We start from the raw sequence: 19,159 nt of genomic DNA, 5'->3' as shown, positions 1-19,159 counted from the left end.
TCCGCAATTTGCGTTTGAACATCACGTTCTCGCCCAAAATTCCGCTTTGAACAAAATCTATCTCCTCCCAGGGCGTAAATGTCAGCGGCTTGAAAATTTCACAGATGACAGAGGACAGAGTGCTGAACAAAAGTTCTGAAGGATTTCGTCATTACTCGTTTAGTTTGGACGTGATAACACCTCCAAGTCGGAGGGGCCAGAACCAAAACCTCATTTTTTCCCATGGAGTTTGGTGTACACAGGCTGACACTTGGCACTAATTAGGCCCCTGGAGTCTAAAGTAAAAGTCTGATGGCTTTGAAAACTATGCAGATGGAAAGAGGACGAAAATTCCTACATATGTATATAAATATGTAGTTTTGATGTGGATTGGACCAAGTTTGTGGGAGCTTTGAAGAGTTTTAAAACATTTTGGACTCTGGTGTGCTCTGCTCTGCACTCTGCCTGGACATGTGACTCACTCTAGCTGCCTCAGGAATGCGCAATACACACCCATTGTAAGAGCTCAGAGGGAGCAGAAAACACTCTCAAACTAAAACTGCCATAACTCCAAAACGGTAAAAGATAGCAAAATCATGTAAATGGGAGATTTATAGATGCGAGTCTCGTGACTCGTTTAAGCTTTGAATCAAGTCTGTAACTCAAACGGTGACCGAGCTGTGACACCTCAAACAGGGGTGGGTTTTCTGGATTTCTCCATTAGATTGAATGAGGATTTCTCTGTCTGCCTGCATTTTGGTGTGATCATGCCACAGCTGCCAGTACTCAAGTCAGTCACACACTAGGACATGCTAAGGGCGCCATCTGCTGGAGGGGCGCTGCTAGTGGCCAGAGGGGCACCAGCAGCGAATGTACTACCAGTGGGTTTTTGTTGGCGTCGTGTGTGTGTGTGTGTGTGTGTGTGTGTGTGTGTGTGTGTGTGTGTGTGCACGTGCGTATGTGTGTGTGTGTGTGTGTGTGTGTGTTTGTGTGAGTGAGTGTGTGTGCCTGCATTTTGGTGTGATCATGCAGCAGCTGCCAGTAGTCCTTTCGGTCACACACTAGGACTTCTGCGGCCTTTCAAAATAAAAGCCCAAAACTCTTTCACAATAAAAGCACCGAAAAATACCCTTAAAACTGGAACAAACGGACGAATTGTCTGCGCTTCGACACGCGCGCCATCCCCGACGTGCACGGGGGGGCGAGGGCCCGTCCAACGCTGCTTGCAGCTTTAATTTGGACTATTTTTCTTTGCACAAAAGCTTCAGTTACTTATCAGCCTAACACTGGTATGTAAGATGTCTTGCATGAATTACTTTTTGGGTCAGGCAGGAGGTGGCTCTACAGCCCCTGAGGCGAAGGGGCCAAATTTATTTGAACTTTATAAGCTACAGGGGCTTTCGAGTCACGTTCCACTGAGACGGTTTGGTGACTCTTATTGCACTTTAGAGGCTTAAAAGGTCCCTGACACAAGGTGTTCATGAGCTTTGCATAAATTAACCAATAAGGTATTATGTACCACCAACCAAATATGGCTAATATTGTTACAGTGGATAAATGGCCAGTCCAGTTTTTCTGGGCAGTTCTAAAACTAATATTTCTGATATATTTTAACTAATTTTCTGGTCAAAATTATAGGCAACAAAGCACTCACCCAAGTATCTGGGTTGCTGGCCTTTCCAAAATTCAAATTTTCATCAGTTCTACATGTTCATTGCAGATTTCTGTGTTTACTTCTGTCTTCAGGGTTACTATCATGCTGCATGGCCCAAAATCTGTTAATCCTCTAATCACAGGCATTTCTAATACCTTTTTCCAGCCTTGACTTAATGTTTAAACATGAAAAAGCACAATGTGTTACTGGTTTGTTCAGATTGGGTTTATTTATTTTTATGACACTCATGAAGGTCAGAGCACATTTTAGGAGCAAATATTGCAGGAATCCAGATAATTCCATGAGTTGTAACTTTTCTCATAACTCTATGCTACATGTACCGCTTGGTGTCACTTTTTGTAAGCCAATGTGCATAACAGAATGTGCTAAATGCATAATTAAGAATCAGTTTTGAAATTCCAGCGCATCCATTATGAATCAGTAATTATCTGAAGGGGGGGGGGGGGGGGGGGGGGGGGGGGGGGGGTCCAATGTTAAAGAGAAGGACATGAGAGAAGGAGACACTCACCACAGGATGTTGAGCACAGTGCAGGTCGTCAGGCCTCCGAGCACCGCTCTGCGAAACCACATGATCTAAACACACAGACGAGAAATACGCAGTAATGCTTGTTACTGTAGGTGATGAGCATTTTTGTATACTTTTACTTTTTGGGAATGATTTCAACTCAAAATTTTACCTTTTACCTATAGCTTCACTTGGCAGTATTTTTATGTAAAGAACACAGCTGTCCTGTTATTTAAAAACTGCATTTTAAAATAGTGTCTTGGCATGTAAACTGACAATATTTGATGTATTTGGGGTCAAAACGGGTCTCAGAATATGCTTTCCATACCCACCCAATCAATCAAATTTGTGTCAAGTATTAGAAAGGGTGCACACAGGGATATATCTGTGCACACATCACACAAAAAATAAAGATGCCTCGCCACCTAAACTAATATGGGTTGGACATATTTTTTTCTTTCACTAATAAAAGTCCTTGATGCTGATTTGTTAAAGCAACACATTAAAAATAATGTCTGATCTCAGTGATGTTTTAAAAACTTTTGGGAAAAAAAAAAAAATGGCAGTTTGATTTTGAATGACTGAGTTAGAGAACATTTGGGTGAAAAATATCTGTGATGTATGAAAGGAATGAATTTTCTGGTCCATGAAATAAAAGAGCCCTGCTCAAAGTATGCATAGCTAACATTAGCTTCATGCATGAGCTCTACCATGGGCAGCAGCTGACTTGTTGAGGGCATGGCCTCTCATTCAGTTACACCTCTGGCTCTCCCTGTACATCCTCCTGGATTTAGCTGCTTGGTATGGATACAAGAAGTGAGAAATTCTGACGTCAGGGTGAGCACTCTGTCTGCAGAAAGCTGAACTTGCCAACTCTGGAACTTTTTGCTTGTCCTGTCTTGTTTCCTTTGGTATAAAGCATTGCAGAGTGGCTGGGCTGGTAAACAGGATCATGCTGTGTCTAAGTTTACAGATGTCATATTGCACATCATATTTCACAGTTGGCAAATTGTTATGTCTCGCTGCCATCCGGAGCCAAAGACTTCCAGAGTTGCGTCATGTAGCCGGGCATGTTTTGACTTCCTTCTACTTCCTTGCAAGTGATTTTTCCCCCCATTGCCTGCTCAGTCACATTTAATCTATTTAATTCTAACCTTTTTTTTTTCATCCGGGGAGACTGGAGTGAGCACACCTGCCTTGCTTCACATTAACACACTCTCAGACACTCACAGCGGGAAGCCTCTACTGTCTGCTTGCAGAAGTGGAGGACTGGATTTACCTGCGTCTTGTTGTGAGAGATCTGGGAGAAGAGCAGAGGCATCACATTTACGATCCCTCCTGAAGAGACAGAAGCAAAACAACAGGTTAAAAAAAACAAAAAAACAAAAAAAACCTATTGCCTTGTGCTGCATGTCAGATACGACCCAAGTCCAAATCTGGACACTGCACTCATCAGGCTGCATATTTCTTCGTTTATCCGCAGCTTCAACGGATTGTTGTTTCCATGTGTATGAACAGCAGCATGTCACTGTAACTCTGACCGTGATGCTTATGTAAGCTCTAAAGTTTCTGACTCTACATGAGCTTTTTTTTTTTGGAGCTTTGAAGCAGGGACACTTGATCAAAAATGTCTATAAAATCCTTTTTTTATGGACTTGTATATTATGAGATCTTTTATGATGTCTTTCATCTTTCAGATTTTACTATGAGCTGTAACTTCTGCTCATATCTTTTTGCCATGCAGTGTCTTCTTGGTTTACTTGTTTTAATTAATTTTTATTAATTTTGTCACGGGCACACTGCAGACACAGTTTTAAAAAAGTAGTATACAAACTTGATTAAAAATAAATCAATAAATAAATCAAGATAATAAAAATAAGAGTCATTACCAGCATCATCATCATCGTCATCATTATAATTATTCCTGTAATAATAACTAAATAAAAATATTTTATACTGTTCAACAGAAACAGCTGTTTTTCCAAATTGACAAGAACAAATCCTGAAGAAAATATTGAATTCTAAAGTAACTAAACTTCGTCCCAAAATATCGTCCACTTACAGCTTTGATCTAAACATACTGGACTTGTCCTCCTTCAGTCGACCCCTCGTATGAGGATATCTTGACTTGGCTTAGCGATGACACCCTCTTACTAACCAAACTATCCTCTCCAACGCTTTCAATCACCTTAAAGAGCCTCAGAGTTGTACTATATTGTTTTAAACAACCAGCCAATGATAGACGACAATGCAAAGTGCCTGTCAGAGTCGGCAGTTTGCATCTTCAAATGGCTCTCTGAAGTAATGAAAGCTGATATGAGGCAGAGTCGGAGCCGACACCGATGTCACAGAGACACTAATGAAACAGAGCGATAACCCGGGACGCTGCCACGGCTGATGTGCTGCTGTGACTTCAGGAGGCCCAAACATTCACTGGAGGTGTGAATCACAACCTTGGGACCGGATAGGACACACACACACACACACACACACACACACACGTCTCTCTCTCCACATCAGCAGATGGTAAAGGGAGGAGGTAAGAGGCCTGTAATTTTCACTCCGGGTCCCTTGAGGTAAAGCCATTTAGCGCTCAACAAATAAACAAAGCTGCCGAGGCCGGAGGGAACGTCTTCCGCTCCACCTTATTGTACTAACTCAACACACACACACACACAAATAAACACACCAGCCACCATCGAGCTGCACTTCAGTCCTGGACACATGCATAATGTATAACCTTGGGATCCCAATGAGTCCACAGAGGCAAATATAAGGGTCCATCTTAACATGTGATTTAATGTTAGGGCGGTGGCACGATAATGTTGGGTGCCACCAAACAGCAACATCAAGAAGACTGAAACTTTGGGTGTTAGTCCTCAAGTGTGGCTTGTTAGGAGCGAGAACTTTATCTGAAGCAGCTCCAAACAACGAGGGCTGTGCCTGACTCAGCATGACTTTTCTTTCTTTTCTTTAATTCATAGACTTTCAGAAAATACACTGGCACAAGTCTCAGGGTTGATAAAATATGTTGATGATGGTCAAAGCAATCACAGTCAAATGCAACAGAGACAAAAGAACATATTTTTGATCATTTTTACTTGCCAGTCTGTTTGAATTACTGTCAGAATAAAGAGATAGCACAATATTTCCAGCTGAATGAAGCTCTTACTTCTTTATCTTTTAAGTATTAAAAATGCAAATGATTAGTATATTAATCAAATAAAAAAACGACTGCTTGACTTAATGAATCTCAGCTGACTGAGATGTAGATGCAACTGATGATTATAGATGGCTGGGTCTATGAGGAATGTATTTTAAAAACTTTACAAATAAATCTGCACATATATATTAGGGGTGTAATGGTTCAATATAGCCATGATTTGGTTTGGTTAGTGGTAAAAGTCTTCTTAGACCATTTAAAACAAACAATAATAATAAAAACACTCATTAATTCCTCAGCTCAGTGTGAGGTTAGATGCTGATATGGTGGATGAGTTTGAAACACTGCAAGTTGTTAGGAGTACTGTGTACTGGACACTTTGGCTTCTTATGGTGTGGTTTTGCACCGTATTGAACAGTTCAGGGTTTTTTTATGGTTTGGTTTTACACCCCGCATATTTTTTTTATAATAATATATTCCTTTGTAGGGACCACCAACTGAGAAACAAAGGGATTCGTTTTTTTTTTCAAAATTAGACATTATGCAGGCGGATGTTCTGACTTTTCATGCATTACGATGCTAAACAAACCACTGTGGGCTAAAGAAGACGCACGGTGTGACGGCAGCCTCGGTCTGAACTGAACTGAGCTTAAGGACAGACAGGTGCAATAACCAAGCCTGTCTTTACTCCCTCAAAGATAACCTTACCGGCCTGTCCTTTAACACAAATACACGAGGCACCAGACTCAATTAGTGGAAGGGCATTCACACAGTCACACACACACACACACACACACACACACACACACACACACACACACACACACAAATCTACCCACAGTAACCTGCTAATAATGACCTATAGTGCAGACAGGGCTGTGTGACAGCCCGCCTACGTACAGCAGGAGAGAATGAGTTTTTCTTGGTCATTTGCTGAAATGACCGATGGAGCAGCATCGTGACATTTCCGAAGTCAGCTGGTCTTTTCAGAGTAAAGGAACAAGAAGGGGGGAGGGAGGGTGGGGGGGTGTGTGTTGGGGGTGGGTGAGGAGGCAAGAGGAGCGCAGATCTCAGCAGTGACGATGAAGATGATGGCACATCAAAGGACACAAGATGATATCATTGCCTCAACTCAAAAACAAGTATTAATCAAATTAAGGAAAAAGCTGAATGTATAACAGGTAAAACAACAGTAATAACAATAACAACAACAATAATAATACAGATAATAACCAAAATAAAAATTGACTGTAGGCCTCAGTCAGCCACGGTCATAGCAAAGATCCACAATAAGAAATAGTCTGAGTTAAAGTGTTCATGACATCAAATTTCATTAACACAAACTATTAACCATACCACCAACATTTCCAATCTAAATTATTATTTCAATATTTCACTTTCAATGCCAGCTAATTTTATCCCATTTCAAGAGATGCTGAGCTTCTCGAACATGACTGGTGAACATTATTTTCTTCAGAAGAATTTTTTTTTTTTTTTTTAATGTGTTCTTAAAACTACATACAAGGTGGTTTTTGAATATGGATATTTTACTGAAAATGGATATTGTGTTAATTATCAGGGAACACTGACAGCTTCAATCACCCAAAATTATATGATGAAGGGTCACTGAAATGCTTTTCCAGAGATTTATTACAAATTATATTAAAATATTAAAAGTAGAGCAGATGAATCCAATCCTCTGTGCACTTTCCTGCTGTGAGGATGTGCTGAGATTTTGTCACTTTGAAAAAGCAGATGAATAAATAACAAAAAATGAAAGTATGAGAGGAAGAAGAGGAAGATGAGTAACGGGTGAAATGATGAACAAGGAGGAGATGCAGAGAGCAGAAGATACGGCAAAAGAAACAAAGCCGGGAAGAAGAGGAGAGAGAGAAAGTAATTATTAAGAAAACATTAGAGAAGGAGGATAAAGCACCAACTGGAAATTGAAGTGAGGGAAAGATTCAACAGAAACAGACAGAAAGAAAGACAAAGAAAGAAAGAAAGAAAGAAAATTGTTAAAAAAAAAAAAAAAAAGAAGCTGTTCTTACCCAGAGCCACAGTGCCCATTAGGAAAGGTTTCCCCATCTGACTGAAGTCACTGCTGCTCTGTAGACCGACCTCTGACCCCACTGCAAATGTCACGGCCACCTGCGACACACACACACACACACACACACACACACACACACAGGTTTTCTTTAACAGCAGAGGCCATACTGACACTCATTTGATCAGTAAAACCATTTAACTGCTGGGAGACGGTATAAATCCACCGCCTTGCTGTTGTTGAGCTGCTGCCGTTTCTGACTGTAAAAGTTTTCAACCACTCGTGTGACAGCGCTCAACAACAGTAGTTATTCTAATATATTAGGCAGCCTTGATTATGTTTGGAGGCTGCCACTGTGGGTTTTTTTTTTCAAGTGAAAAAAAAAAAAAAATGCTGGCAAAAACCGTTTTTGGGTTAATGAAAAAAGCAAAAGCATCCACAAAGTTTGGTTCAGTAACTCCTTCCCTGTTCCAAGAAGAGCAGCTTTCCCACTGTGCTGCTCAGAAATGAATGAAGTAGATAAGAGCCTGGAAAGAAACACGAGTCTGAGAGGCGAAACCAAGTTGAAAAACTGTTTTGAGGGACGCACAACAACATGCGTTTGTTCTGATTTCCCTTCCAGCGCTCCGTTCACCCCCTTGAGTGTCCAAAATGGTGAAAAAATGGTTCAGTGCCCGAAAGGATGTTGGTACGATTTTATGCTGTAAATTAATGATGCTGCTTTCAGTACGTTTCTGCGTCGTTTCCATGATTCAACATCCATTTCGATACAATGTTAAAAAAAAGTAAAAGAAAAAATGTCATTTACTTAAACATACACTCCTTTATTAAATCTGTTGAACATTCAAGTATTTAAAACAAACAATAAGTCACTGTGTTTAAATAACTTTTTAGATTTAAACTGCAGTATCGAGCAGAGACATGAGAAAAATATGGAAATAATAAGCAGGCTTATACATAATTAGAAACAGAAACAACTATTTTACTGGAAACTTCGATGGCACCATTTGCATATTTTGTTTTGCAAATTTATTATCATCCCGAGCATCTGCCTCGAACGCAAAATCTTTCCATACACGACTCCCGCTGTGTTTCGACGGAGCTGCTGCTCCATCTTTCACGTGTTTGTCTGTTCTTCAGCCACACCTGAACAAGCGTAATCGTAGGTAAACTGTATGTGTACTGCCCCCGTCAGTTCTGAAAGAATATGTTACAGCCCACTCAGGGTTAAATATAAATAAATACTAAATCTAAATAAACACATGCAGGGCCTAGGGTACTTACGGTGCAATAGAAAAATGGGTACTGTCGTGTTTTTGAAATATTAGCATCGACTTGGTACTGAAATATTGGTTCTTGTGACATCCCTGAGACTCGACCCGTCAAAGGAGCCGCAAAGGAGTGAAGACGTGCTTTTCACTGAGGCGGCAAATAACGAGCACAATTTCCTTTGCTTAGCTCAGTTTTTGCGAGTCGTGTGAATTAATTTCCATTCCCTGCGTCCCATAGTGCCCAAAGTAAAGGCTGAATGCATTTTTCAGATTGTTCACATTCCGCTTCAAAATCGGTGTTTTTTAGAGGAACAAATGAGAAAAGTGATTTTGTTTGAGAACTGGTCTATTTCAGCTAACTGCTATCTGCTGGCCGCTGCACACACTAGATAAAAAAAAATAACTGAATAATTGAATAACAACCTCAGAACAATTGTTGTTCTGTGATTGTTGTCGACATTTTGTCCCTCCCTTCAATTACAAACAAAATGACAACAAACTGGGAACGATGAGCACAGAAAAGCTGCACTGAGGGGGGTTAAATCCACACCAGAAGCTTTAGAGAAAACCACTATACTACCTCTCTGCAGACAGAAAGAAAACTGGTGTGTGTGTGTGTGTGTGTGTGTGTGTGTGTGTGTGTGTGTGTGTGTGCCTAATATATATATATAGAGAGAGAGGGAGAGAGAGAGAGAGAGAGAGAGAAACTGAAAACAGAAAACAAAGAGGAAAAGCACTTAAAAGCAGCAGCTGTTAACCTTTGTGTGTCTGCCAAAACTGCTCACACACACACACACACACACACACACACACACATACACACACACACACACACACACACACACACACACACACACACACAGAGTGAGGGCAGTCATGGTGTCATATCTCCTAATGGACAAACAGAGATGAAAAGACCCTGGAGACAAAGAGAAAAGACAATCCATTTCACAGTCAGAGGTAAAAAAAAAAAAAAAAAATGGAGGGAGGGAGGGAGGGAGGGAAAAAGAGGAGTGAGCAGATGAAGCGATAGAGGAGCGGAGAGGAGAGGAGCGACGAGGAGGGGGGAGGAGGAAATGAAGCCATAATACACGAGAGAGCGCTATGCCATGCCATACCTGGTGCACATGACCTTGAACGTGTTACAGCAAATTACACAACAGGTTCATTATTAATTTGTTATTGATTGATTTCGCCGGACGGCCTGAGACGCTGCGGCCAAGAACGCCGACTGTCCCTGAATCTGCACGGTTTGGTCTGTGTGCTTGCTTGTATGAAAAAGCAGCACATGCTCACAAATAATAAAAAAAAAAAAAAAAAAGAGAGAGACTTCACCTCTTTGGCATCATTGGGCCCGATAATAAAATGATGCAAAATAGGTGAAATCTAACTTTTTTTTTCTTAGTTCTGATGATGAGCTGTTTTTTTTTTTTTTCTGTTTTATGAACACTGGAAAACACATTTTCAAGACTGCATATGATTTTTTTTTTTGGCACTGATATGCGCTGCGACATCACCATGGACTTTAATCCCACATCCGGTGAGAAACAGGAAGAAAAGTAGAGGAGGGTCGAATAAATGAGGGGAAGATGAAGGAGTAAGGAGAGTAAGGAGAGAGAGAGGAGCTGCGAGGAAGAGAACGGGTTGATTGGGTCTTGTAACTTCTCCTTTTTTTTTTCTTTTTTTTTTAGAAATATTGCATGAGGAACTTTTTGCTTTGGACAGACTGAAAAGTTGAAAAGTCACGACCTCATTAAATGGCCTCATCTCATGGCGAGGAAGTTTCATTAGGCTAGGACAGGAGCGGGCCACATTTTACTGAACGAGTAACACCACACACACACACACACACACACACACACACACACACACACAACTGCATTGTCCTCTACCAAATGATGCGACTCCCACCCCCAGCGCCAGGCTGCAATATTCACCTGCTGTCATGGGAGCCCGGAGCATTAAAGGTTCAATGACAACTTTATTAGAGGTGAGGGTCTGGAGCCTTAACCAATTATAAAGCCTGAATAAATGTCATGCTAATTATTTCCAGAAAGCCGTGAAATTGTAGTCGATTCTCCGTGAATAATCTACCTTCGAACACAATTCCACCGCAGTGGAGCCGAGTGCGTGAGATTCATTGGAAATTGTGTGTGTGTGTGTGTGTGTGTGTGTGTGTGTCTGTGTGTAATGGTGTTTATTCCCATCTCTATCTGGGGCTGATACAATGGCCGAAGTCCCATTCAGGCTTATTTCACAATGACTTAATGGAGCTCTTATCAAGGTGTATCAACTTCATTTGGGCTCTGCCGTTATTCATTTAGCTGTTTTTTTTTTTTTGTTTTTCGTGAAGCCATCAGGCTGGTATCAAACCAACTGGAGCTGCTACAGTAAGATGGTGGATTGGATGAAATTAGAGGAGAGGAGAAGAGAGGAAATTGAAAAAAGGAAAGGATGAAGAGAAGGTAGAGAAGTCGGTCTTTGCGGTCGACTGAACCTGCTGCACTGTGTGTGTGTGTGTGTTGGGTCACGTCTGAAAAAGCTTGGCTCTCATTACGTTAAAGGAAAGTGTCTGATACATGAAAAGAGGCACATAAAGGTGTCTGTTTACTCAAATAGGATCAGTTCAAATTCAGATAAGAACCCTGTTCCTTAACACACAAGTTACCTACGTGTGTTTCAGCCTCAGCCTTTAACTTCCTGATTTCTTAGATAGATAGATAGATAGATAGATAGATAGATAGATAGGTATACTTTATTGATCCCAAACTGGGAAATTCACACGTTACGGCAGCATCATCAATAAAAAAACATAAAATAAAATTAAAATTAAAATTAAAAGTATATACAATAGAGATTAAATATACTAAATATATACACAATAAGGGCTAAGTATATACAATAAACTAATCTAAGAATATGAGATGTTTAAGTGTTGAAATGTATGATATACCGATGAAATAATAAATATGAAAAATGAAATATACAGATAGTAGGTGGTATGGCACAGGGTAAGCTTGAAACCATGGAACCAGGAAAACCAAGTGGCAGAACCCGACGCCCGGTACTGGGATTCGGCAACTGTCCGACTTGATTCGGCCCCATGGAATCACCACTTCTAATAAATAAACATTTATGGTGCTGAGTGATGGATAATAAAATAAAATAAGCTAAACAAGTACGTCTTATTTTCTCATTGTGTCTGCAGACAAAACTTTCAATGCCTGCCAGTCAATTCCATTTTCCCTTGAATTTTAACAGCTGATTTTGGTCTTGAGCCATGAATTCTCACAGTACACTGCTACAGAATGATTAATGAACAACTCATTCACAAAGTGGGAAGACGATGATTTGTGTATGACACCAGTGACCTGGCACAGATCTGTATATCTGACATACAGGCATCTAATCTTATATTAGCTCATATTAGTGAATGTTCACTAAAACTCTGCTGTAAGACAGCTGACAGTGGAGTTGCTGTAAGGTTTATTTTTCACTTTGATGGAGCCAGGCTAAGGACTCCCATACACATCAAGTCTTTATGCTAAGCTAACATGAAATGCTACCCGTAAGAACTCAACCACTGGTGGTCAGAGGTGAAAGTGGTATCAAACATCTTGTCTCACTCTGGGTAAGTCAGAAAAAGGCGATTTTGCCCAAAACGTTGAAGTATTTCTTTAACCCTGACCTTCCCCTTATCTTAACCATTACGACAAACTTTTCCCTAACAATAACCTTCTCCTAACCTTAACCAAGTACTTTTAAGATAAGATAAGATAAAATAAGATATTCCTTTATTATTCCCACAGTGGGGAAATTTCACACATTACAGCAGCAAAGTGGATAGCAAGATATGAAGCATAATTTACATTATTAACAGTATAAAGAGATAATAAATAGCAAAAAGCAATATAAACATTATAAAAAAGGAATATAGAAAAACAAAATAGAAATATGAACAATGTTAAACAACAGAAGAAAAAACCTAAACCTAAACCTTTGTTTGACTCCATTTAGTGATTGACTCGCTGCCTTGCTCGCTCAGGAAATGCTCCTGTTGGCCGTATGCTAGGGTTGGAACAAGAGACCTATGTGTTCGTATGGGTTGGAGGACTTGTGGCCTTAGCTAATCAAACAAACAAACAAACAAACAAAAAACATTTGACATACAGATATGTACAATCTGACAATGTTGAAGTGAGACAGCAGCTCCAACTGATGGTGATGGTGAGAGCGAGCACGCATACTGGTAAACACACTGCTGGCTGGTTTGCATTTTGGTACAAGATTCTTACTGTTTTTTAAAGGAAAATCTATGCAGAGAGGTGAGGGGAAGGAGGGCAAAGGAGGAGACAAAGGAGCAGGAGAGGAGGCAAAAGAGGAGTAGAGAAGACGAGGGCTAAAACAAAACTAAGATGAATTTTCATCTTGATCTTTTCCTCCTTTCCCCCTCTTTTGTCCACCTCATGTTTTTCTTTTTCAGTTTCATGTCTATTTTTCTCCTCTCATCCTTTACCACTTCTCCTCTCTTTTTCACACACTTTCACAGGAGAGGGATATTGTCTGTGACACTCAGAACACACAATTCGCTTTAAAATCAATTAAATTTTGTAATGTTTTACTTACTTGTACTTACTTGCAGTCGGGAATGCTTAACAAAAGAACATTTCAAACGTACTGAAGGCTCAAGATTAATGTTGACTGTATTAAATTTCAAGTACTGAAGGACAAAGATTATAGTTTAATATTTATTTACTGCAATCCAAATATTAACAACTAGAGAAACTGAACTGGTAGTGTGGTGCAGCCATGTTGCATTGTTTGTATGGATCCGGGGTTCAGGCAACTCATTCAGGGGGATAAAAGGCTCTGAAAACCTTCAAACAGATCAAACACAAAGGAAATGGGTTTTCATACAGCAGACGCATGTTTTGGTGTGCGGTTTCCAAAGTGAAATTCAGACGAGAAGGACAGACATTTTTAACATTATGCAATCAACATGATCCACCTCTGGCCTTCCTCTATTCATCTCTAAACTTACATTTCCTTCACATGTCGCAGGAAAGTTTCCCTCAACAAGCAGATGGAGATGGAGATATTTTTGCACTGAAGCTGCCTGTAGTTGCTACATCATTCAGATAGAAATCTTAAAATTTGAACATTTTCATTTCAAAAGAAAAAGCAGTTTTTTCCCCAAGATTTCATTTTTGTTTGGGGAAAAAAACTTCAGTCATTAAAACACATTTAAACCCAGGATAATATTATTCATTCATTCTTAATATCCCTACACACGTGTAGAATGAAGGGTGATAAGAATTAGGGCTAGGCGATACATCAATATTTTATCAATATTGTGATATGAAACTGGATATCATCTGGGATTTCAGATAGTGTATTATCGTGATAAGAAAAAAAAAAGTAAAGAAATACATGTCTCTGCTGTAGCTGTTTTATTGTTTGTCTGTACCTTGGTGTGCTTGGTCATCTTATCTATATTACTGATGATTATGAGAATCAAGAGAATTTTACTGATCCCCAAGGGGAAATTGGGAACTTATTTAGCAAAAATTTCTTGCCAGTAAATATCGTATGAAAATCACTCCTAAAATATTGTCACAATATTGATATCAAGGTATTTGGTCAAGATATTTACCAGATATTGTGAGAGATATTGAGATAGATATTGTGATATTTGATTTTGTCCATATAGCCCAGCCCTAACAAGAATCCATGGAGGCTGATAGCCTCCTATAGAAAACCAGTGTACAATAAATATGTCAAACAAATTGCATCATCCATCATATGAGAGGTCGATTACACTGAGAAGTGTAATTTTTTTTTTAATAATAAGCCAATACTGTCTTTGGATATGGGCCTAACACTGTTTCAGATCTAGTATCATTGTTCAATAGACAATCATTTTGAAATGTATTGACTGCAGCAGTGAACGTTAAGGGTTGCTTAAGGCTACATGTTTTCAAAATAAGATTTCATTTTGCTGATATCAATTTAAAGTTGCCTTTCAAATGGCAGGTGCTGTCTGATAATACAAGCAGAGGTATAAACTGACGGGCAGAGATAAGTAAGACAGACATACAACCACACAGCACATCACAAGTCATCAGCTGATAACCACCCACTCCGCAAATGAAATCCCCGCTGTGCCCATCACAGCTGCAAACATTCAGAGGGCAGCGCTGATCTGAATGGATTCCGCTATTACAGCATCTTAACAGAAAACAAACCACTGATGTATCTGTCTGAAACCCATTATTAAGGTTGCTTTCATTGGCCTTTGTCTCTCCAGAATCAATCCCAATCAGGTAAGCAGGCCCGGGGCTACAGCGATCCCTCAGCCTGCCTCTCCTGTGGCCTCTCAGGAATTGTTAAGGATCTGTATTTAAATCCTGCCAGAAGCATCAATCCACTTCATGAGCTGCATGTTGCCAAGGTTTCGCATTCGTTTCTCATAAACTGAGGCTTAAAAGGCCGGGATGCACGAATCTAAATTTCATTTTCTGAAAGTGGATTTTGCAGTAGCGGAAAAATCTCCCTGAGGTTTGGAGATTGGAATAAATTATGGACTACTTTGTTTAGGGCTGTGCTCCTGTAAAGAGAGACAAACCGACCTCAAGGCTCCTGCACTTCTTCTGCACCATACAAAATATCAACACATTAGAGAATCACACTCTACACTTCACCAGAACTAAAAACCTTCCCCTCAGTGGCAAAAATCAAAGACCTGCGATGAAACTCTGATGAAAACAAACACAAACAACACTGTCATTAAACTGACTGATTATTTGAAAATGGGATCTATTATTTGCTTTGAGAATCACTTTCTTTTTTCTCTTTTGTTAGTGTTGCATCTACATTTTCAATTTGTACTCTACTGTATATATGCTTTGGTATTAAGCACTTTTGATTTCATGGCAATAAAGCCCAGTTGAACTGAATTTAAATTGACTGCAGCATTGATTTTGTCTTGAGAATTTAATGAAATCTTTAGACAGACTTTTTCAGGGCCATTTTCCCTACACTATTTATTTGCAAAAACAACCAAAACAGTATCATTCAGATTTGCTGGATCTGGCAGCAGATGTCCTGCATGTGCAATGCTTGTCGGTACTGCGTCACTGCAAACACACATGCATTTGTGCTTCAGTATCTGTCTATGTGTGTGTGTGTGTGTGTGTGTGTGTGTGTGTGTGTGTGTGAGAATGAGTGTGAGTAAGTTGACTTGTTTTGGGCTTTTCCAGGTCAGTGCTTGCCAACATCAGGGAGTGTCAGCAGCTCAGTAGGAGCTCTTGAAGGCAGTCTTTAGGCTCCGGCCAGAATACATTTAACACCATGTTACATTCAGCAAGGTTACACTGCCTCTAACATCTATACAGCTAGCTGCTGCTACCGCTGCTGCTGCTGCTGCGGCCTGGGAAACACTCCAGCTGGGTTCAGCACTGGACAAAACTTTGGATGACAGCTCATTTTCCCCCACTAACACAGCGCCATTAGACAGTTACAAAATGACAAAATATAACAAAACATCATCTGAGACAGCCGGTTCTGTGGCAACCAATTACTTGTTCTTCACTTGAGATTTAATGACTGAATGTGCCTCATACAAAAGAGCCACAAAAATAAATAACTATCCAAAACTGGTGTGAGTGTACATCAGCAGCTTAATCTGTCCCGTCTTTAGTTCTGGCTACCAGGCTACAAAACAGCACTGGCTGTAGCGTGAGAGAGTCATCTTGATTAAGCTAAAGAGGTATTGTTTGTTTTTGCTTGTTTGTCTGTTTTGTTGTTCTCTAGCGAATTGAGCAGCAGATCAATTTAGCAAAGTAACCAATGTTCATTTTTACGTGTAAGTGCTAGCTACGACTGCGAGCCTCTCATAGGTAGGCTTCATTAGTTTGTGTGTAAATCAGATGCATCTAAAGTAAGAAAATGATGGTTAGCAAACCAAACCCTGCATGTGGTTAGTAAGCTAACAAACTTACAGGTAAGACATAGCACCGGATTAATTAGCAGTGAGATGGTGATTTCCCAAACCAAAAAAAAAATATTTAAAAAAAAAATGCAGTGCAGACATTATCTGGCGGCAGCTGTACCCTTCCTGGCTGAGAATCTTTATCTTCAGGTGTGTTTCCTGCGTTAGGTTCCTTGTTTTAGCCATTTTTGTGTCTTAAGAACTTGTACTGTAATGTGCTGGCTTTATATAGACACCAAGCTTGGCCACAAAAATTGTGTCTTTTAATAAAAAGAACAACCTTCATCACTGGTATCAAAATGACCCAATACTCAAAATTTCTTTCTTTCAAAATTTCAAAATTTCTTATGTATTTTTATGGAACCAATCAATTTTAAGTTTTTAATGGCTTTTTTAGGATTTGTTTAGTAATTTGGCTGTGACTGTACTAAAAGAAATTGCACTTCAAAACCTAAGAGTGATTCTTAATGCAATATTTCACAAATGCATGGGGTGTCCGAAAACTTTTTTCCACCACTGTATAAGGTAAATGAACAAATGCATTAGGAACTGTAATTCTAATTTGCTCAAGTGATTCATTTTAATTTCTGAGGTAGGTTATATGAGATAAGACTGAAACAGTTGGAGTGGGTTGATACTGTACATCCAAATATTTCGATCATATTGTCATGCATAATCACTCTAAGACGCTGGGCTAAATAATCATCTGTGCTGCAGTCGTGCACATGGACAAGCCCACGCAGCTCATTCCAGGAGGCTGAAGTGGGCCAGCCTGCCTCTGAGTGTTGTTAAAGTCTAATCCGTCGGTGAAAATGAGCTGTCACATGAAGGCTCACCTTTGCCTGACCACATGATGACGGAGATGAGCAGTTTTTACAAGTCCGGCTCTCGCAAATCAAGCCCTGACACTCCCAGGTGTGATCTGATGCTCTACTTATCCTGCTAGTTTCCCATGCTATATCAATCTGAGGATATCAAAGGCTTTATGTATCTTAGCAATGTCCAATGCATTTGAATGTGCAGTTTCATTAATTTGCTGATGCATGTAGAGGTTCCTTTTTTTAAAAAAAATATTTTTATGTCTGCAATGCCTTCCCATCATGCATTATCGTACAAGGATGTGCTGAAGCTAAAACCTCTTCAAATGTGCCAGCCCCATCGATGCGTCTGCCATTACAAATGCATTCGATGTGTTTGTTCAAACCCACAGAACTAGAATTTGAAATTCTAGCGAGGATCGCACTGTTTCCAAAGATACTGAATGTGTCCTGCTGAATTACAAGGAAATGTGTGTAAAATGATGAACAGGAGAGGTAGATATTTTCTATTTGATGTGACGCTGCAGCCATAAAACAACGGCATTTTTGTCTTAGAATATTTCATTTAATAGAAGTATGATGAAGATATTTAAGGGGAACTGTAAGAGAAAATCAGAGTTCAAAGGATAAATCCACTTAAACCTTGATTATGACTTGTTATCTTTCTTTTTTTCCTGAGGAATGGATTTTACTCACCTTTTCAGGCTGAAATGAATCACTATATGGTAAATTAACAGTATTGTTAGTAGTTCCAGACTGAGCTAAGTTATGTGAGACTGGGAACAAACAAATTAATATTTTCCTTGAAATATAATTTACTTTCGGTCATGTCAGTAGTTGTCATATCTGATAATAATCACTGATTGGAGGTCACAGTTTATTTACTTGTTTGCCTCTGTAGATTATGTGCCTTTCTGTCCTCTACCTTGGCCGTTCAGGGCCTGAAAACTGCTGTTTCTTTTCTAAGTATACCAAGATAGAAACATTAATATTTCAACCATAAAGAGAAAAATCACTTTTGCTGGGCCATAAATGGATTGTGCTTGACGATAGTGTGTTTTATTCTGGTGTAGTCGGCCTTGCCTGCCTGCCTCTCTGTCATATTGACGCAGAGCAGAGCGAATGCCCCTCAGAGCCCTGCGCCTGTACCGAACCTCTAAATCTTTAGACCTCCCCCTGTTTGGGACTTGGCTCCAGGAAAACATTTCTCTCCCTGTGTTTGTGTGTGTGTGTGTGTTTGCTTTGAATATGGGCTTGCACTTTTGTCTGTCTCGCTCTACAGGGGGTGCACAGAATACTGCGGTCACACTTTATTGGGACAGTCAGGTGACAGAGGTCTGGAGAAGCTCTCATCAGTAAACACGGGATAATGAGACCTTGCTGAGCCAGAGGCAGCATCTTATTGGCTTAGAGTTTGAAACAGGATGCTTGCACATTTCTCAGAAATGGCAAATCTGGTTGGTTTTGCTGTCTGTGCAGAGCAAGTTTGCATGGTAATCTTAACTGAGTCAATTCACGTTACCATAAAAACTCAATGGATAACTCAATGGTCCACTGAGTCTCGGCTGATATTCACCATAATATGAGAAGCAGTCTCTAGAATAGATATTTAGTGTCTGGGTTAGGCTTAATATAGAGATGCAAAGTGGGTGGAGCCAAAGATTGTGTAAGTATCTTCTTCAGTTTTTTCCCCCATTTGAATTTTTAT

At 39.9% G+C, this 19,159-nt stretch overlaps 1 protein-coding gene across 1 annotated transcript in view; it reads right to left on the bottom strand.

The window, feature by feature from the left end:
- Window positions 1-19,159, bottom strand: part of LOC115358517 (uncharacterized) — a 136,888-nt gene that overhangs the window by 57,990 nt on the left and 59,739 nt on the right. The window contains exons 9-11 of the mRNA XM_030050544.1: window positions 7,374-7,473; window positions 3,439-3,497; window positions 2,163-2,227 (exon numbers count right to left, since the gene is read on the bottom strand). Of these exons, the coding sequence (XP_029906404.1) occupies window positions 2,163-2,227; window positions 3,439-3,497; window positions 7,374-7,473 (224 nt within the window). The remainder of the gene's footprint in view (window positions 1-2,162; window positions 2,228-3,438; window positions 3,498-7,373; window positions 7,474-19,159) is intronic.

The sequence above is a fragment of the Myripristis murdjan genome, chromosome 4, assembly GCF_902150065.1.
Source record: "Myripristis murdjan chromosome 4, fMyrMur1.1, whole genome shotgun sequence".
In the NCBI taxonomy this organism is placed as follows: Eukaryota; Metazoa; Chordata; class Actinopteri; order Holocentriformes; family Holocentridae; genus Myripristis; species Myripristis murdjan.
Note: the sequence above shows the minus strand (reverse complement) of the source record. Positions and strands in the feature narration are given on the sequence as shown.